The 21149-nt window shown below is 47.9% G+C and overlaps 1 protein-coding gene across 2 annotated transcripts in view; it reads left to right on the forward strand.

Annotated features, from left to right (window-relative positions):
* Positions 1–773: 773 nt before the first annotated feature.
* XPO6 (exportin 6) overlaps positions 774–21149 on the forward strand; it is a 54531-nt gene continuing 34155 nt past the window's right edge. For both annotated transcript variants that reach the window (XM_051780288.1, XM_051780297.1), the window contains exons 1-4: positions 774–1042; positions 15955–16045; positions 17712–17824; positions 20479–20676. In XM_051780288.1, the coding sequence (XP_051636248.1) occupies positions 1040–1042; positions 15955–16045; positions 17712–17824; positions 20479–20676 (405 nt within the window). In that variant the 5' untranslated portion in view covers positions 774–1039. The remainder of the gene's footprint in view (positions 1043–15954; positions 16046–17711; positions 17825–20478; positions 20677–21149) is intronic.

Below are 21149 nucleotides of genomic sequence, written 5' to 3' on the forward strand. Positions count from 1 at the left end.
CCACATCCAGTCCCAGGGCAGGTCTGGGACCAGCACTAGCCCAAGGGTCAGGCCCAGCTCCGGGTCCCATCCCCATCCCATCCCCTCTCCGCCCATTCATCCCATCCCATCCCATCCCATCCCATCCCATCCCATCCCATCCCATCCCATCCCATCCCATCCCATCCCATCCCCTCTCCGCCCATTCATCCCATCCCATCCCATCCCATCCCATCCCATCCCATCCCATCCCATCCCATCCCATCCCATCCCATCCCCTCCCCGCCCATTCATCCCATCCCGTCCCGTCCCGTCCCGTCCTGTCCCATCCCATCCCACCCCACCCCATCCCATCCCCGTCCATTCATCCCATCCCATCCCATCCATCCCATCCCATCCCATCCCATCCCATCCCATCCCATCCCATCCCATTCCCTCCCAAGCCCCGCCCCCTCCGCGCGTGCCCACCCGTAGTCCCGCCCTTGGCTCCTCCCCGGCCGCGCGCGTGCGCAGTCCGCGAGCCCCGTGCTGCCGCGCGGGAAAGGGCGTTTCGCGCATGCGCTCCCTCTCGGGGGGCGTGGCCAGGCGTGCCCGCCCCCTCCCGCGCCCCGCGAGGCGCCGCGACCTTTTCCAAGATGGCGGCGGCGGCGGCCGCGGCTGGTTTGCGCAGGCGCCGCACCACCGCCCGGGCCGTGATTGGCTGCGCGGGCGCGGTGAGCGCTTCCGGAGGGGGGCGGGGCGGGTCCGGGATGCGCCTGGGGTAGTCCCGGTACGGACCCGGCGCGAGCAGCGGCACCGCCTCACACCCGGCACCGGCACGGGCCGCGCCCCCACCCACCGCACCGTCCGACCGCAGCCCTGCCCAGCGCCCCGGGGCTCCCCGTCCCCGCCAACGGGGGAGGCCCGGGGGCTGGGCGCCGGCGGCTCTCCGGTGCCCGCGGTGCGCGGCCGGCGGGGGCTCGCCGGTGCATGGGCAGGGAGGCCCCGCCGGGCCGCCGCCCGCCATGAGATGAGCGGAGCGCGGCGTCCTGCCTAGAGCCGCCCCGGAGCCGCCGCGGCCATGGTGAGTGCGGGGAGCGGGGACGGGACGGGCGGGGGGAACCGGGACCTGTCCCTGGGGCTGCACCCCCAGAGCCGCCCTGGTCACACGAGGGGAAAGGCCGGGAAGGCAGGAATTCCTCCTGAGAACGCTGGTGCCGGAGCGTGTTGGGAATTACAGGTTTTCCGGCCTCACACCCGGGGAGGGAGTGCCCGGAGAAGCTGTGGCTGCCCCATCCCTGGAAGTGTCCAAGGCCAGGTTGGACGGGGCTTGGAGCAACCTGGGACAGTGGAAGGTGTCCCTGCCCATGGCAGGGGGTGGAACGAGATGAGTTTTAAGGTCTTTTCCAACCCAAACCGTTCTGTGGTTCAGAGTCTCCGAGTTGCCGTGTTGGCCTCCAGTTTGGCCTTGGATAAGCTGCAGGAATGTCCTGGATTCTCTGCTGGAGACAGTGGCCTTCAGCTGCCTCCCAGCAGCGTCAGCCCTGTGCAATCCCAAGGAGAGATACAGAGAAGATACAGCACAGTCTGATTTGCACAATCTTTTTTCCTCTTGATAAAGGAGCCAGAGGAGACATCTTTGATCTTTTGGGTGCAGGCAGAGCCAGGCTGGGAGGTGGGAATTGCCTCCAGGGGATCGTGGTGCTGCTCACTGTCACCATACCACAACTGCTGTTCTGATTTCTCCCTTGTTCTACCTCCAGGGAAGCCTTCTCTCCCAATGTTTATTGGGCTGACAAAGGGAAGCCACAAACATACCCTTTGCAGTTGGTCAGTGAGTGGAGAGATGTTTTCAGCAGCTCATGGGAATCTTCCTGCCCTGTCTCCCCCAGAGAGTCCCACTGGGCACAGATAGTAATTTCTGATCTAATTTTCAACCCCTTTCTTGCTTAAACTGACTTAAATGCTGCAGGGTCAGGCCTTGCACCTATTTTCTTCTGGAGTTTGGGTCTTGGTTGTGAATTTCTTCACTTAAGAACTGAAATAATCACATCTGCTCATTGTTTGATGTGCTCTCTGCTGGTTTATTGAACCCTTGCTCTCTGGAGCCCATTTAAGTTGAGCTTCGTCAGTGCCTTTGAGAGGCTTTGCTGCTCCATATGGGGTCTGCTGGGGTGGGATATGGTCTCAATAAATACAAGTAGTAGCCTGTTGCTCTTGGGTGTGTGTGGGTGAGGGAAGTACCTGCTGTGCCTGCCTGCTCAAGGTGGGCTCCTGACGTGTCTGCCACGTGCCACAGGTCCTTCTAGATTTAGCTTCAGCCAAAGGGGGGTGTTTTTGAGGTGGATTCATCTTAGTGAACCCCCCAAGTTCAAAAAGATGAATAAATATTGTGGTTTGGAGGATTTGGTAGACCACTTAAAATTGCAGGTGGCAAAAGGATTTCTTAATTCTTCCCCTGCCTTGTGATGGTCACACACATTTATCCTCCTGAATTACACCATGTTTGCTTCCTTTTGCCATCAACATCCACCATTTGGCTCAGCCACAAGCCCTGCCTTGGGAAATGGAAACAGCCACCGGACTGTGCTGCACCATTTACTGTTGTAACTCCTCATGTGACTCCTGGGCAAGATTTTCCTGCTGTTTCCATTTCCTTGGAGCTTACAGATGGGCATGTTCTGCTGCTAGTGCACCTCCTTCCTGGAAACAGTTGGAAAAGGGGGAAGATGAGCTGCTGGAAGGCATCCTGGGAACAAATAAAACATAATTAAACCCTGCTGTCAGGAATACAGGCTCATGTAAGCAGATTTTCATAGTGGAGTTGAATTGGCTTGATCTGGAATGGAGTGAGCAGTGATGAATTAGAGCTTGATTAACTGGGAAGGAATTTTGAGAGGAAATTGTGAATTCTGAGTGCCCAGCAAAGGCAAGAGGGAAACCAGTGATGCACAGTGAGCTCAGAAACTGCACATGCTGTAGAACAGGTGCCCATTTGCTGGGCTTAGGTGCCACTAATGGCTCAGAAATCTTAATGCCACTATTAAAACTGAGTTTCAGAAGCAGCTTGAATCATCCTTGGCTTCCAGAGGTGAGCTCTGGTCGTCCCTGTGTGGTGGTTCTTGTGGCTGCTCGTGCACGTTGTGTGCAGTGTCCAGTTTGGGGCTTCCTGGGAGAAAGGGGGGTCAGCAATGAGGATGTCACGGTATGTCCATAGGGAAAAGAGTCTTGCAAAATCAGGTGGGTTTCTGGGGAGTTAAATCTCTAAACACAGAGGAACTAAATCCAACTTCAAGCTTTTCTCTTCCTGCACAGGCCACAAATTATTATATAGTTTCATGCTCAACTTTTAGGATCTTTCTACGTGATTTAGTGAACAGCTTCAGAATAAATATTGTTTGTGGCACTAATCCTTGAAGGCATTTGTTTTGTCTCATCACTCATTCCTTCACCTTTGTTCCCCTTGCACTGGTGCAGATAAACAGTCTCTGAGGCCCTCAGAGCTCAGTTAGGAGCTCCCCAGCAATCCTGTCACCTGGGAATTGCATTTGGAACTCCCATGTGAGGCTGAAGTCGGGTGATTGCCTCCTAGGGAATGTGTTCTTCAATTATGTGGGATTTGTGTTCTGCCAGCAGCGAGGCCAGCTTAGGAAAAGGGACTTCTTGCAGGAAATGCTGCTGTGTGAGGTGTGGGATCAGAGGGGTTGGAGAACAGGCTCCTCATGGAACAAGTCACGCTTCCCTCAGGTTGTCACTGAGTGTGGAGCCACACAGGGAGCAGACAATGAAAGTGGCAGCACAGATCCCAGGAATCCTGTGTCCTGGTTCTGTGTGTGACAAATATAGCTGCAGAAATGGGAGTAGGCAGTGGTTGTCTGTAGCCTGGATCTCTGAGTTTCCCACAGCAGCATCCTTGCTTTTATTTTACAGCCTCTATTATCACCTTCCCAGTTTTTTGGCAGTAAGTGCTGTCGTATTCTTACACTTGAAGCTACCTTGGTGATGGTTTAGGCCTTCCATTCACTAAGGACAAAAGAGTGTGTGGATTGCAGCACATGCAGCCAGGTAATGCTGGTGAGCCACAGGGTATCTGGCACTGTTGGTTGCCAAGGAGCTCCTGCTGAATTACCAAAATAGCTCCTGTTGATTCTGTGTGTCAGAGTAGCTGAGCTGCTGGCCTTAGGCTGGATCGGGTCTGTGGGAGGTGAACCAGAGCTGGTTTTGGGATCACTGCTGATGTTGGCTGTGCAGATGGCTGAGGATGTTGTGACAGGAGGCAGCAGCAGCTTCTTGCTCCTGCAAAGCCCCCCTGCCTGGTTGTCCCATCATGCTGGAGACATTCAAAGTATGCCAGGGCTGCTCTGGCTGTTGGTGAGACACTTGAGCTGCAGGGATGGCAGGAGATGGAGAGGATGCTGGTGTTGCACAGGCAGGAAGTGCTGGCACGTGGTGAGGTGGGCTCTGCCTCAGGGAGGTGTTTGCATGAGGAGGGAGCCGAGTGTCCTCCCTCCCCCCCTGCCCTCAGTCCTGGCTGAAGTGCAGCACCAAAACTGCACCACTGTGGTGGAGCCTGAGCTTCTGTCTGCTCCCTGTACATCTCCCTTGTGTACAGCTTACCACTAAAAGTAAACCCTTTGTACAACCATTCTCACTCACTACTGAGCAGAGAGAATAGGAACTCGGAAGTTCTGGCCTCAGCTCCAGCATCTGGCTTCCTTTTTGGACTGGCAAGTCATGTTATAACTCTGTACCCCCCAGTTATCTCCAGTTATTAAATCATTAAACTGGAGGTGAGACCTAATGCTGGTGATTTTTCCCATCTTCTCTATCTCTGCAGCAAAGTCTGTGCAACTCTGGAGAGGAACTGAGGCTGTAGCAGGAGAGCTGGTGTCTGCCAAGGATGCTCCCCCCAGAAGAAAAGCTTTTTCTCTGAGGAACACAGCTCATTTAGCAGAATGTTTGTCCATAATACCTTTCAGGATCTATAATAACTACGATCCATGCATATTTCAAAGACTTGGGTAGCTAAACTTAGGCTACCCTGTCACCAGGAGAACTAAAAGGTGTCCAGGTGAAATTATTGAGCCTCAAGGCTGAGTAAATGAGTTTGAAAAGCTCGTTTCATAGATGATGCTGAGAGATGGGTGGTGGTGGTTGGAATTATTTCAGTGGGAAAGCATTAAAACCTGGCAGGTACTGCCAAGCTCATGCCATGGGGTTCAGCACTGCAACTGGTCCTGAAATCTCCAAGGAATTTGGGTTGTGTTTGGTGAATTTAGTACACATTATTAGATGTTGTTGTTTAGACCAGGGAGAATTAGCTACTATTGATGTTGTTATATTTCCAACAGGTGTTAGTGTATGCAAAGTAGAAGAGAATGGAGCTTTTATGTTCAGGCTGATATGTGTCTGGTAAAATGTGTCCTAAAATCCTTCCAATATCCCTTTATCAGTCAGCAGATATTTCAATATTTCCTGGTAGTAATTATATTTGTATTTGGGTCACTGCTGCCTTGGCTCTCTCTGCATCCCAGGTGTTAACATGGTAACCTTCTCCTTTTAGAGAATTAAAAACCAAGGCCTTTGCTGCTTTGTTTTATCAAAATAAAATTCTTACAATCCCATTTAGATCAAATAATCCTTGGAATCCCATTTATGAAGTGTGCAGCATGTGCCCGTTCTCCTGTGAAGGCCTCACTGTTCCAACCCAAGTGTAAATATTAACAGTTTGGTAGAGGAAAAACAGTTTTCCTACTGATTCTGATGGTCAAGGACTTGCTTGCTCGTCCAGGGTTTTATTTGTCAGTCTTCTGAGGAGAGCCTCTGTCCTCTGGAATTTTGGGAGTGACGCAGCTTCTCCTGGGCTCAGAAGCACCTCCAGCTTATGAAAGGTGTTCTGGTGGTGAAGCAACTCTTTACCAACCTTACCTTCCCTCCACACACATTTTATCCATGTGTCTGCTTTCTGTTTGCAGTCAGGATACTCTCACTCCACCAGAACTGTTCCAGCCTCTTCTAGCAACACCACAAATTCCTTAATTTTTTTTTTTCCCCAATCCCTTCTCTGTGTGGATCATGCCTAGAATTCCATTTCTTTTCCAGTTTCCCAACACTTTGCATTCATGCTCCAGATTACTTTTTATTTGCTTCAGCATCTCCAAGTTTACAGCTGGATCTCTGGGTGTATTTTTAGCAGTTTGACTTAATATTTTATTACAGCTCTAATGAAGCATGGATTTCTTCCCAAGAGGGATTGTCCTGATTCCTTTTTGTCCCCTCTTTGGAGAAGGAAGCTGCTCATCTGTTTTGTATACTGCCTTGTCAGGATGCCAAAGCCAGCACTGGATGCAGCTTTCCAGAGGAAAGAGTGAGGGTTTTTTTCCTTAGGAGAGATAATTTTGCCTGAAAAAGCTGTGTTGTGCTTGGTTGGTTCTCTCCTGCTTCAGTGGGTAAGAACAGAACAAGGTTTCTTCTGCATTGCAATACCACCCAAATTTTTTGGGATTGAGGGCAGCTTCTTCCATGGAAGTTTGTCCCAGTGATGATTTTCCTGGAGTAGTAGCTGGTGCTGGAGAACTGGATGTTTAAAATCAAGGTCTGGAGGGGGTAATGTAAAACCAGCTGCTCTATATGGCTGGATTTGTTGTTCCCCATGCTGTTACCCTGTTCCTTTGCTTGCGAGGGATAAGATGGAATTTTCTACAATTCCTTGTCTTGCTTTTTGCAAGTGTGAAGGAAACAAAGAGGAGGAGGATGTGATCCATGACCTCTGACGTGGAAACATGAGGTAGGTGCTCAGGAGCAGCACAATTCCTGCTCCCATCCATGGCTGGGGGCTGCACCAGCTGCTCCTCTGATCCCACCCCAGGAGTTTTTGGGATTGGGGAAAGGTGGAGGAGGAGAAGGAGCTTTGGTTTGCAACAGCTGCTCTTTCTTGTTTCCTGGTGCTTGATGAAGTGGGTTGGGTTGGGTTGTGTTGACCAAAGCCTGGTTGTGTGTTGGTGCTTTGGATTCTCCTGGCCCCAGGGCAAATATCCCTATATTGGCCCACTGGAATCCCCTCAGTTGTGGGGCAGGTCCTGGAACCTTTCCCAGAGGCTGAACACACTGGTTGTCCCAGCAGGAGATGCTGTTGTGGAATACCACAAAGTGCAGTACCACTGCAGATACCAACATCTTGTTTTTCTTTGATTGGACTGGGTGTTCTCCCTGCATGAGCTGTCCTTTGGAAACATTTTAATGGATAAAAGGAATGTTAGAGTTATTCCCATGGTGTTATCCATGATGGTTTCATTGTACACTCTTAAATGCCTGACACAACTTGCTCTTGCCAGGAATTAAATTTGGAATATCACAGTCTTTTTTTTTCTTCACTTTGGCAGGGGCAAAGGTCTAAAAATTCCATATTTTTGTGTAGTGGAATCATTCCTCTTTGGCAGTCAGGTCTGCTGGTGTCATATACTGGGTGAGGTATAATCCTGCCCCCAGGTTTGCCCCAAACCTCACACTGATGTCACTGTGTGTAGCCAGGTGTTGGGACAGGTTTTTCCCTGTGGCAATGGGCTTAATACTGCCAGGCAGAAGTGGATGTTGGAAGTGGACTTGGAAAAATCCCAGGAGGATTTGCCTTTCTGCAGCTGCATGCTGAATAATTGTTTTTTCTTACATTCACTTTCTTTTTGGCTTGTCCTAGTGCTTCCCATTTCCAGCTCCACATATGTGCAGACTTCCAGAGACTCCTTCACTTGGGGCTGCAAACAACTGTGATCCAGGGTGTCTCTCTGGATGTTATTGTACGTGTCTGTAGTTGAGATAAATAAGGATTTCTTTGCAGCTTTGCAGACGGTGAAATATCTGAGAAGTGTTTTTAAAAATCTGTTAATGCATCTTGGACTCCTTAGAACTGATCCACAAACATGTTGGGTTCACCATTCCTGTCACTTGGACATCTCTTTTTCTGCTCTTCTCTCTGGTCAAAGGACCTGCCACACTTGAACAAGTGATGAGGAGCAAGTTTTTTAGCATTTTTAAGTGTAAAACACTCATCTGTAAGAGCAAGAATAGTGTTCTCTGTAGGAAGACTCATTAAAACCACAGGAAGTACATAGACCTGTTGGAGTGAGTCCAGAGGAGGCCACCGAGGTGCTCCGAGGGCTGGAACCCCTCTGCTCTGGAACCAGGCTGGGAGAGCTGGAAGGGTTCCCCTGGAGAAGAGAAGGCTCCAGGGAGAGCTGAGAGCCCCTTCCAGGGCCTAAAGGGGCTCCAGGAGAGCTGGAGAGGGACTGGGGACAAGGGATGGAGGGACAGGACAAGGGGAATGGCTTCCCACTGACACAAGGCAGTGGATGGGATATTGGGAAGAAATTCCTCCCTGTGAGGGTGGTGAGGCCCTGGCACAGGTTGCCCAGAGAAGCTGTGGCTGCCCCATCCCTGGGAGTGTCCAAGGCCAGGTTGGATGGGGCTTGGAGCAACCTGGGCTGGTGGAAGGTGTCCCTGCCCATGGCAGGGGGTGGAACGAGATGAGCTTTGAGGTCCTTCCAACCCAAACCATTCCATGAGTCTGTGATAGTTGTGGGGTTTTTAAGCAGACTTCAGCTAAAATGGCCATACTTGGTACCTTTTGTAAGTTCATTTGACACATTGCTGCTCATCTTTTGCTGTTCTGGGACATTTGAGTATGGCCTTTTGCCACCTGCCTGTTTAGCAGTCGGGTTAATTGACCTAAAACTGTGAAGGAAGTGTTCTCTCAGTGGGTGAAGCTGCCTTTGGGGCAGCCCTGTGGTCCTGCTTGTGCAAGCCTGATTTTCTTATGCAGGGAAAAAGGAAGTGATTTGAACCCTGTGACCATGGTTGCAGAGCTCCTGCACTAGCATTGCCTTACAGGAAAGGATGGGACCCCTCTCCAAGGTGCCACAGGCTGTGGGACATCCCAGGAACCCAGCAAAAGTTAATGGATAGACCAAAGCACTGAGTTTGCAAACCTGTTCTTTTACAGAGGTGTTTCCAGGCTCCACTCCAAAATTTTACATTAATTCTGAACTCTGGGAGAGAACCAGAGTCACCTTGCAGTGTTTTAGCATCTGGAAAGTGGCACATGCCCAGCTGGTCACCCTTGGCAGATGCTCAACCTTGTGCTGTGTCTGAAGAACAGGTTTTGCTTGGTTGCTTTTGCTGATAACACACAAAGCGAAAAGTTATTATCATTGGTGGCTTAAAAAGCAGTGGACAGCAGCTCAGAACCGTGTAAGCTACTGAGGAAGATCTGGTGGCTGTGGCTGGATTGTCAGATTTAAGTTATAAGTCCAAAAAGTAACTCGAGAGGCACCTGGGCCTGTTTTGGGGATGTGCAGGATATTGATCTTGAGGAATCTGTTTTGGGCACTTCTGCATTTCTCAGCTGTATATTGCTATTTTAGCAACTGCTTGTTTAGGAAAATACTGTGTTGCTAAGCCTTTTCCAGCAGCTAAACCACAAGAAATCAATTAGGAAGTCACGGGCACATGACCGAGTGCCGGGGACCCAGAAATCGTTCTTGGGCTCATCTTCAGCGAGAGTGTGGCTTGAAACAGCACTGCCTCAATCTGCCTTTGCTTATCCTAGCTTGCTGTGATTACTTTATTCCTTTGGTGGGTTTCTGAGAACATTTCTAGGTATTGAAGCAAGTGGAACTGCTGGGTGGAGGGCACTGACTGAAGGGCTTGGTTATGTGGGTTAAGAGTTACTAGTGTAGAAAGAATCAGACACTTGAGCCTGTTAATCAAAGTTCAACCTTAAAACCTGATGCCTGGTTAACTGAACCTGCCTGTCCAAGAAGATTTAAGAAATAAGATCCCTTGGGTATTGAAAAGGTGCTGATTACTTGTGGAGCAGGCAGTGTTACAGGGAAGATGATCTGTGTCCTGATCGACACATCAGGTTCTCTGTCACTGCTGGCTCTCCAGGGCCTGTTCCACGGTGCTCAGCCTGGGGTTGTGTTTAATCCTTAGCTGATGATTCCTGAAGTGCAGCCTGGGGTTCCTGAATGGGCCAGTTGGACAGGCAACAAGACTTTGAGCAGCTCTGGTGCTGCCCTGAGCTTCAGCGCCGCAGGGAGATGGAGAGGAGCGTCGTGCCTTTATTCCTCTGCCAGTTACCTCGAGGTACAATAGCAGTCTATGAATTTTATCCCACAATTTAAGCAAAAAATCTGCTAGAACAGAACTGAGTTTGCAAAATCCCTGTCTGATCAGTGAACTGTTGAAGTCGTGGCCCTTGAGTGACCCAGGTAAGGGGGTCAGTTCTGCAGCCGGAGATCTTGACACGGCACCAGGAGCCTGAGCTGTTCTCAGAGCACAGAGTGAGGCCAAGTCTAGTTTCGGTTCTTTAAACCACAAAAACATCTCCGAAATGCAACAAGGAAACTGAGAGCAAAGGCTGAGCCCTGTCTTGATACCATCAGCAGTGCACTGCGGGGGAGCACAAATACTCTGGGCTCCTCCTGTAAGACCCCTGAAAAGGAGATCCTGGGAATTGGTGTGAAACTCCCAACTTCTACAATTATTGGTAAAAATGATTACATACAAAGAGTAACGCTGCCTTTGAGCTCAGAGCTCTGCCTCCCCCCAGCGTGTGTTCATCCTTTCTGGAGGATGTGTTGAGTGCCCTACAACTCTTTTAAAAACACTCCATAATTCTGCTTTTGTTGCTAAAAATAGTAGTGCGCTTCTGCCACAAATTTCAGTGTGCTGAGTGACCCAGGGCTGTTGCAGGGATTCTCTGGAGTGGTGATCCTGCCTATTGTCACCCATAAAAGAAGGCTTGAAATGATCCCCAGGCTTTCTGAGAGGGTGATTACTGATTTCCTTGTTCATTATCGTGTTAGGGTTGGGACAGGCAGGGGCTCTGAAAGACACCCTGGTAATTCTTAAATAAATAAATTACTACCTTAGCAAATATGCATGTTAGTAATACTAATAATACATAGGTGTATTATTAAGATTATAAAAATACAGAAGGAAGAAAATTCAGCAGCTGGAGTGTAGTTGTTTGTATTTTTATGTATGTGACTGCTATTAATTTACTGTGCAACATGGGAAGCAGAAGGGTCTGAAGTGGAAGAGGATGGGACTGTAATTAGCAAAGGCAGGGTGATAATGAGTTATTTTATACTGGTGCTGTGCATGAATTTTCTTAACCCTATGCACTGTCTGCTGGTGGCATTATAGCAATTCCTGCTGGGAATGCATCCAACAGCCAGGTTTCACTTGGTGTCCCTCCTCTCCTGCAGGAGTTGCCCACAAGCTGGTAGATGTAGCTGATAGTCATTTTAGCAGATAAATGTGCTAAGATCCAAATCCTGATAACCAGGAGGAGGCTCAGGTGTGTGTCTTGCTGGGCTCTGTGTCTTGCACTGGAGATGGTAGGAGAGGGGGTGGCTGGGATTGGGGTGCAGGAGAAGGCTCCAAACAGTGAGGAAGCCAGGGAGAGATGTGCATTTGGTGTCAGGACATGTTGTAGGGGGGTTTGGGGCTGGTGGGTGTGAGATATAGTGTGAAAAGGGCCTCAGCAGTGCAGGTACGGAGGGGAGGGGTGGAACAGGAGTGGGCGTTGGAATTAAAACCATGATGGGTGCAGAGGGTGGTGAGTAACAATTCCCCAACAGAACTCCTGTCCTCTTTATCTGGAGCTGTGGAAGGGATTCAGTCTGCAGTGACGTGCAGCAGTGCGAGGGTTTTTCCCACCTGCCACTGGAGGAGGTGTTTGGACGCTTTGTGTGGTGTAAAATCCATTCTTCCACATCAGGAAGGTGTTCCAGTGCTGCCTGGAGGATGAAGTCACCTTTGTAACGTTGCAGCTGCAATTAACATCTTACTAAAAAAAGCTTTGGGGAGGGATTGCCTTAATTTTGGCTTGGAGCGATACCCATTTCCAGACACATTAGGAAAAACCTGAACTGCCATAACCCTCTTACAGTTGTCACCAGCCTGAGTTGCCATATTTAGAACGTTGATGCTCTAATGGCAAACATTAAAAGGTTAACAGCTTGTGTTTTTATGGCAAAGCATTAGAGAAAAGCTTTCCTCTAAACGAAACAATCCCCTCGGAGAATGTAAAATGAAATAAAAAATAGAAGAGGAAGTGAACTCTTTTAAAGTGCTGGTGGAGAAAATGGAAATGGCTTTAGAAAGCACTTCTTCCAGAATGATCAGGTACTTTTCTAAGGGGTAGATTGTCTCTGGTTATATACAAACTTAAATTTAGCATTGAATTATCCATTAGTGTAAATGTGCAATGTCTAAATTGAAATCCAAAGATCATTCCCCTGTTGTTTGCTGGAGTTGGATGAGTAACTCGTTCTACCCGAAGACTTTAGTCATAGTCTGCAACCTAAACTAAGCTTGTTCTGGAGTCAGCAGCAGGGGATGAAGATTTTGCTTCTCCAGAGCCTTACTGAGGTGCAGTCTCAATACTGAACAGCCTGAATGCAGTAAGATGGCAGCTATTTTTTCCTTAATCAGCAGAAATCATAAATGAGAAATGACTCACACAACTTCAAATGTAATTGGAGATAGCCCTGAAATCAGCTGGTAGTGTAGATCCTTCTTTTTGGTGCTCAGGTGGATGGAGAATCACTGCATGTGCAAGTTCTTGGTAGCAAATCTTGTGTTTTCTGTCAGAGTGGAGCTGTTTGAGTTGTGAGCCTGTGATTGTTCTGGTTGTACGATGAGGGCACGGAAGGTTGGAGTCCGTAGATAAATGGAATGAGTAAACAGCTCCACACCTCCCTCCTGATAACGTGTGGAACACCTTTAGCAAACTTAAAGAGGGGAAATGGGATGGGAAGGACAGAGGTTGACAGTGGCTCTCTCCCTCACTTGATCCATATCAAGTCGTGCTTGGGTCACATGGGACAATTCCAGGAGGAGCAGACCTGTGGCACAGACCCAATCCAGCACAGCAGCACTTCACAGGACTGTTCTGGGGAGAATCAGCTGTGACACACCTCTGAGATGTTGTTTTGACCCCATTGCCAGGCCAGAGTGTGGATATCCTGTTGGAACATGGACAGTAGCTGTGGGGGTGTTGGCATTTAGCCATGTTTGCTTTCACCTCTCACTGCCTTGTTCCCCTAACGGAGCTGTGATGAGGACATCACCTTTGCCAGAGGATCTGCTGAATTTGGCAGCCAAGATCCTCCCTGTGGCTGCCTGTGGGTCAGAACTCAACTGTAGTGTTCAGGCAGTGGAGCTGGTGTGGATGGTGACGTGTCACATCTTACCTCAAATACTGTTAGTGAACTGCACAGCTCTCCTGGTAAGGAGCTCACATTACTTGCTCTGCAAAGACAAGTCACAGAACTGAGTGTATTTCCCTCAAATGGTTGGCAGAAGAGAGGAATAGTATTTCCTGAGGGTTTGATCCAGCCCTGGGAGGCACTAGGGGTAAGAGGGGTCAGATTATACACTTTGTGAAAGCAAATGGGAAGTATTTCTACTTTAACAGTTGAATATTTAGTGATGCCTTATGAAGATGAGGCAAACTGCCATTACCCAGTATGTCTGTAGTAAATTCTGCTGCTGAGGGTCCTGACTTTCCTTGGAAACCTTTAAAAATGGAAGTTGTGCATGTCCCAAATGGCTGATTTTCAGAGCAGAAACTGAACTGCACCTTGCTGGTTCTGGCTGCCCATGGGATGGGATCTTGTCCTGAAGCAATCCTTAGTACCTGTGCTGCTCCATGCCAGGATTCATGGCATTCTCTTCATGACAGTGGTGGTGCTTTCCTGCCCTCTTCCTCAATGCAGACTAAACACAGAACCCTAGAAGAAGGCAAACTCACAATAACATGAGCAATAGCAGAGAAAATATTCCAGCAGGTACAACCACAGGTCCTCCAACAGCCCTGCCTTGATTGGAGTCTCACTCATCTGCTCTCTGGGCTGTCTGGGTGCAGGGATTTTCCCCTGCAGCTCATTATCTCAGTGGCCTCGTTATCAGGGCCTTTGCTGGCGAGGTGGGAGATGACCACGTGCTCCAGGATCTGGTTAACTTGAGGAATCCCCAAAGGCATCAGCAAACACAGATCCTTTGTAACCCAGCCCATGGCTAGAAGGGGATGTACGTGCTGTGCCCACAGGTAGGGAAGACCTGGGAGGCTCCTGCTTGCAGAGCCAATCCTGGGCTGGGTTTTGGTTACTTCAGACAATTTCTCCTTCACCTTTGGCCTCTGGGACAGCTGGGAGAAGTCAGACAAGAGAAGAAAACAATCTTGGAGGTCATGCTGTTTCTTTGTGCCCAAGTTGGCCTTGGCTGCTGGACAGCCTGGGCTTTTTGCATTGAATGTTTGTGTTGTGCTCTCTGGTTTGTTTTTCTGCTTTTGACACGTTGAACATCACAATGGTGGTGTTCTGCTATGAAAGATTAAGTGTGTTCCTAGGAGGAGGCTCTGTCATCTTCCAAATCTCAGTGCTGAAGTCAATGGAGAACGTGGCGGATGCTCAAGATTTATGAGAACTCTGTAATTTATTTCCAAAAGTAGGAAATAAATCTCAAGTCTTGGAAAAAAATCGACTTATCTCAACTACTCTTCCTGAAGAAGGATTCAATTAACTCTCCAGAGATGATGGAGCTCTGCCATCCTGTGAAGAACTGAGAGTTCTCTGTGAATTGAGGTGATCTTGATCTTTTCTGGTGGAAAGTGGAGTGCGAGAGCAGGGGGGATTTGTGTCAAATTGATCTACCCAAGGTTTGGAAACTTCTCTTGGGGGGTTTGCTATCTCTCTGTTGGAGAGCTCTTGCTTGAGTTGGTTTTCCTGGGGGCTTAATCTAGTGGGGAGAGTCTCCTGCTGCTTGGCCCTTGGGAAAACTGCTCTGTGTGGAAGTGGGAACTAGCAGGAGCCTGGAGTGTTTCTCAAGTTGCCTCACATGCTCATCTCTGCTGAGGGCTGGCAGGCATGGTTTTTGTTTCTGTTTTGGCATTTTTTGAGGCAGAACTTTCAGTTTTCTTTAATAGTTGACTTTGTTCCTGTGCAGAGAATGGTTGGGGCTTGAATCTTGATGTGTTTATTAGCAATAGAATGAGTTGAAAACATGAGAAGCACAGCTAATGGTGTGGTCTGTACTGTAGTAGGACTCTTTCTAAGGCTGGTACCTTGCCAGAATAAAATCATCCCAACTCCAGAGAGCTCCTGAACTATAGTGACCCTGTAATGATTGTGTGCTAATCCTGATAATTTTATTTAGAACTTAAAACCACTGAGCTATAACTGATGATTTCCAATAATAAAAGCTAAATTTGAGGATGGGGGGGATGTTCCTCTGGTATCAGATTGCTGAATACTTGTATATTGCTTTTCCCAGTGTGGGAAATTCCTTAATCTTTCAGGCTTCTACTTCCTGAGCAGCGGGATGGCACCAAGGCAAAGACAGGAACAGGTGTCAGGGGTCACAGAACCACAGAATTGTTGAGGTTGGAGAAGACCTCCAAGACTGAGTCCAACCTGTGCCAAATCCCCACCTTGTCACCCAGCCCAGAGCACTGAGTGCTGCGTCCAGTCGTTCCTTGGACACCTCCAGGGATGGGGACTCCAGCCCAATCCAATGCCTGACAACCCCTTCTGTGAAGAAAATTCCTCCTGATGTCCAACAAAAGTCCTTTCAGAGCTCATGCTTCCTGTCATGTCATGATATTTATTATCTAAACATCTGAAAGGATCTTTATTTGAGTTTGCTGTCTTAGTGAGAACCACTTAACTAACTTGAAATGACTAAATGCCACCAAAATAACAGGATTGTTGCCATTAGTTAGTGGAGCTGAGCAAATGGTCCTTCACGTCCAAAGCTTTCACTTGCAGTGGACGAATCTTGTTGCTACTTGGCACCAATGAGCAGTTTGAGTTCCAGGTTATTTCCACCCTGCTCCTGTTGGGTTTTGGGTGCATCTATGGCACCTAATGCCCATCTCCTGAGTCAGAGTGGGAGTTAGTTTTAACTCTTTCCTTACAATGTCGTTCCCAGGCGTCGGAAGAGGCCTCGCTGCGGGCTCTGGAGAGTCTGATGACAGAGTTCTTCCACAACTGCACGACAAACGAGCGAAAACGCGAGATAGGTGAGTTCATGGGGCTTCTGGGCTGGTCCCCTGGGTGTTCTGTGGGTGGAAGAGCTGGGTCTGATCTGAAGCCTCTCCTGCTGATGTAGGACTTGAAGGCAAGGTTTGTCCGGCTTGGGTTTCAAAGGACCCGTGGCAGGTCCTGTAAATGATATGTCAGTGACATTCTTCTCTTCCTGTACGTTGTTGGATTCTGTGTCCTGGAAAACCACTGCACAGAGGTGGAACATGGATTTCAACACTAGGAATGCAAAGGAGAAGGCTGTGCTAGTTAATGGGAAGTGACAAGCAGGAATAAACAGCGAGGTTTCACTTTGGCTGGTGTTGTTAAATATGTCCTGAAAGCCAGCAGAGGTCCTGCAGGTGCTCTGGGTGTCAGTGGTTGGTGGCTGTAAAGAGTCAGGTTCCTTTTATTCTCAAACAACCATGAAGATGCTCCAAGGGCTGGAGCCCCTCTGCTCTGGAGCCAGGCTGGGAGAGCTGGGGGTGTTCACCTGGAGAAGGGAAGGCTCCAGGGAGACCTGAGAGCCCCTTCCAGTGCCTAAAGGGGCTCCAGGAGAGCTGGAGAGGGACTTTGGACAAGGGCCTGTTGGGACAGGACAAGGGGGAATGGCTTCCCACTGCCAGAGGGCAGGGTTAGATGGGATATTGGGAAGGAATTTTTGGCTTTGAGGGTGGTGAGGCCCTGGCACAGGTTGCCCAGAGAAGCTGTGGCTGCCCCTGGATCCCTGGAAGTGTCCAAGGCCAGGCTGGACAGGACTTGGAGCAACCTGGGCTAATGGAAGGTGTCTCTGCCCATGGCAAGGGGTGGAACAAGATGATCTTTAAGGTCCCTTCCAACCCAGACCATTCTGGGATTGTTTTGTTTCTGCTGTCTTTACTGCCAAAAGTATGATCAGCATGAATCCTTGTCCCAGAAATCGTTCTCCCAGAAATCCTGTAAAAAATAAACAACTAGGCAAGGATTTTGTTTTGTTGTGTTTTTTCCCGTGGTGGAGATCTGCTGTGGAAAAGGTGTATCCCTCATTTTCCTGCTTAAATTGCAGGAAAGAAGCAAATTGATTAAGCTTTAAATTTGCTTAGCCTGTAAAACAACCCCTATGGCTTTTCTTTCTGGCACATTGTCACTGGATGTGAGATGACCAAATCCTTACCTGAGTGTTCAGAGAGGTTCTTGAAACACTGACCTTGCTCTTGAAGCAATTGCATTTAGAAAAGGTGGTTTTAGAACACTGTGTGTGATCTAACATGTTCCTACTCTTCCACAGTGCTCTGAAATCACAACTTTTGGCTTTTATAGATAAAATGGTAATGTTCCTAATACAGTTTTTGTGTGATTTGTTTTAATATTCAGCTCTTAGTCTACTGTGGTAGTTATGTCAAAACTGCTTCTAAAATAACACATCTATTTTGTTTTCATTAAAGTCTCTCATTAGATTGCTTTTAATACTTTAGAGTGTGATTTTTATTATGTTTTTTTCCTCCTCCAGATTGTTTGAACCATTCCCTGAACATGGAGTCTCTTCAATGCTCAGTGTGTTACTGTGCTGTCACTACACACTGTTAGGGATTTGTTTGCAGCTTAGGAATTTTAATGTAATGTTTTACATTGAAGTGAAAATTAAAACTAAAGTACATTTTAAAACAATACTTTATTTTTTTGCAGAGGAACTTTTAAATAACTTTGCCCAGCAGATTGGAGCCTGGAGATTCTGCCTGTACTTCCTGTCCAGCACGAGGAATGACTATGTGATGATGTACAGTCTGACTGTGTTTGAGGTGAGCTCTGAGCTCTTGCCTGCTCAGTGCATCTTCTGCCTGGTGCAGTTTTATCTGGCAATCGATTTTTTGGGGGGGGAAATGTTTGTCTAGAATGGCAGCCCTGGTAAGTACAGAGATAAAGAATGCTATTATTGCTCTCTGCTAGAGAGGTTGCTTAATGGCAGGCTAAGAGTAGGGGAAGATGAATCTTTGTACACAAATTGAAGAATTCATTTCCTGGCATCTCTAAGTACAAAATTACCTCCAGTTTCAGAGGCTGCTTGAGTTTCTGCACGATGCTTTTAAGGGAGTTATTGTTTTTATACCCTTTTTATGATCAGAAATATGTGTGTGATTACCTGCTGCAAGCTCCTGCAGACTTTAATGCTGAGAGGGAAGACAAAGATGCTTTTATCTTTCTGACATTTCATTGTTGTGGTTGATGGTCTTGAACTACATCCTGCAAACTTGTGCTGGTTGTAGAGGTGAGGTCTCTCTTAGGTGGCCACATCCCACCCTTTACCTATTTATAAAAGAACAAAATTAGGGTTAGAAGCCTTGATATTGATCTCTGTGTCTACTGGAAGAAACAGAAGTATTCTGTGAACAACTCTGTTGTATCAACTGATTTCTCAAGTGACTTTCCCCAAGGATATCCTGGGGTTTGGTCCACGTCACACCTCACCCTGGTCCAGTTGTGGCCTCTGTTGTGTTCCTGCTGGGTGGGCACTCTGAGCTGAGCTTCTGAATCAGAGCTTGTAGCCTTTGCAGTGAGCCACTTTTGAGGTAAAACAAATAGCTCTGCTCTTAAAGTTGTGTTGGTTTGACAGATTACCTGTGTTGTTGTTGACTTCTTTACTGAAATATTCCCTTTATTTATTAGGGGTTGCATAGAGAGTCTGGACTCGATCTGCAAAATCAATCTGATTTGCCTTCCCCTAGAGAGGGCTGAGGGAGACAAATGGCAAGGGAATTGTTCCCTGCTCTGGGATGGGTGTCCCACAGCAGCCTGCAAAAATTAAACTGATTTTCATGAAGAGGAAAACAAGTGCAGGGCCAGGAGTTGGACTCCAATGACCCTTGTGATCATCCTGTGTGGATATCCCTTCAACTTCATAGTTGAATTTTATTTACTGAGCCTCTGCTTCCCTGGAAGGGGAAAAGGAAATAGTACTGAAAAAAACCCTAATTGTACCCAGAATAAGGAAACCACTGTCCAAGTATAGAGTGAGGGACAGAAATCCACAGCCCAGGTGAGGGATTAGGATCTCTCCATGGAGGAGCTTGAATTTCCAGAGTTAACTGCTGTAGTGCTGCACTACAGCACTAGGACAGAGCCATGGTCAGTCCTAGTCTGCAGCTTCATCCATCTCCAGCTGTCCATGAGTGCTGGGTCAGTCAGAGGGTGTGTGGAAACACCAGGATCATTCCCAAAACTTCTTGAGGATATTGTATTTTCTAGACTGTTTAGAAAGTTACCAGTGAATCTGGAATAAAACTCCTCCTGGACCCCTTCCAGATAAACCGTTTTCACCTCCTGCTTTTGGAAAAGAAAACATCTCCCCCAAAACATTTGTAGGTGGAGAAAGCTGCCACTGTCGGGTTAAAGGAGTAGGACAGAACACGGTGATCGTTGAAAGATAGATATTAAAGCTAAGGCAACATCCAGTTTTATTGGGGTTTCTGAAACTCTCCTTCTGGGCTTGCATTGAGGAACCCTCAATTGCTTGGGTCATCGTTGTTCTTAAACAATCCTTTTGGATCTTCTCTGCTAGAAAACCCCAAAACCAACTTCTCTGAGGAGTTCATGTATAAATATCCCTGTGTACCTCTCTGCTGTGAAGTGGTGCCTTTGTACAGAACATCCTACTGTGGATGTGCCTCAATAAAAGCCTTCTCTGTAGGTTATTCCAAGAGGCTCAGCTCCTAATGCTCCAGAGCCCCTAAATGGGATTGTAGTGTGGCAGGGAAGCAATCTGCAACTGTGCCTTCCTTTGGAATTTTTCTGGCTTTAAGTGGACTAAAAGCTTTTTGTTCCAGTGGTGCCTTGTCACTGCCAGGCAGTCACTGCAGTGACCTTCCAGCTCACCTTCAGGACACCCAGGTGGCATCAGAGCCATCTGAAACAGAACTTGCTTTACTCTTTTCCTGCTTCATAGGAGGCTGTGCTTTCCCCTTTAAAGGGGAAAATCTGGATGTTCAGGGTTAAAAGATAGTGGAAATAGTTCTATGACTGCCAGTTAGTTCTGCTTGACCAAAACCCAGTTAAAATGGTGACATGCTAGTGGTCTGTCCCTGCATGATGTTGTTCAGCCTCAGGAGAAGGCTCTGGGGAGACCTTAGAGCCCCTTCCAGGGCCTAAAGAGGCTCCAGGAGGGAAAGAATTCTTCCCTGTGAGGGTGGGGAGGCCCTGGCACAGGTTGCCCAGAGAAGCTGTGGCTGCCCCATCCCTGGAAGTGTCCAAGGCCAGGTTGGACAGGGTTTGGAGCAACCTGGGCTAGTGGAAGGTGTCCCTGCCCATGGCAGGGGGTGGAACAAGATGAACTTTGAGGTCCCTTCCCATCCAAGCTGTTCTGTGATTCCCTGATTCTGTGTGTCCACGTTCTCTCACTGAGTTCAGTAAAGCACGTCCAAGATGAGCTTATCTGGGAGCTCTGTCTGTTCTTTTCCAGAACCTGATCAATAAGATGTGGCTCGGGGTCCCATCTCAAGACAAAATGGAGATCCGCAGCTGCCTGCCCAAGCTCCTGCTGGCTCACCACAAAACTCTGCCTTACTTCATCAGGAACAAGCTCTGCAAAGTCATCGTGGACATTGGCCGCCAGGACTGGCCCATGTTCTACCACGACTTCTTCACCAACATCTTGCAGGTAGGATGTCCATCCATGAACCAAACCAATTTTTCCCTCTGGAAACATAATTTTGTTTCCTTGAGTAGTGGCTTGCCTTGATGAAGATGAAGTAACTACGTGAAAACCAAACTTACTTTTTAAATTCCTTTTCCTTTCTAATTTTGGGGTAACGTTTAAATTCCTACAGGTTACGTGTCTTTCTAGTTATGTGAGTGAAACAAGTATAAACTTTGAATTTCAAATATTATGAGGTAGTTCTTGAAAATAAAGAAGTTGTGGGTCGTTCTTTAAAGAAACAAGTCAGTAAAACTATGGATGTGTCACTGGGTGATTTTCAAAGATGAAGCTTCTCAACGTGGCTGTTGGAGATTTCTCACCCAATAGCCAAAGATACCCTAAAATCTCAGGTACCTCACTGTGTAAAGTCACTAATGGAATATTGGTGGGGTGTTTAAGAAGGTTCTTGCAGGAAGATTCAAATATAAATCAGA

Source organism: Manacus candei, unplaced genomic scaffold, assembly GCF_025592945.1.
Source record: "Manacus candei isolate 608988 ecotype Guabito, Panama unplaced genomic scaffold, ASM2559294v1 h1tg000002l, whole genome shotgun sequence".
NCBI classification, from domain to species: domain Eukaryota; kingdom Metazoa; phylum Chordata; class Aves; order Passeriformes; family Pipridae; genus Manacus; species Manacus candei.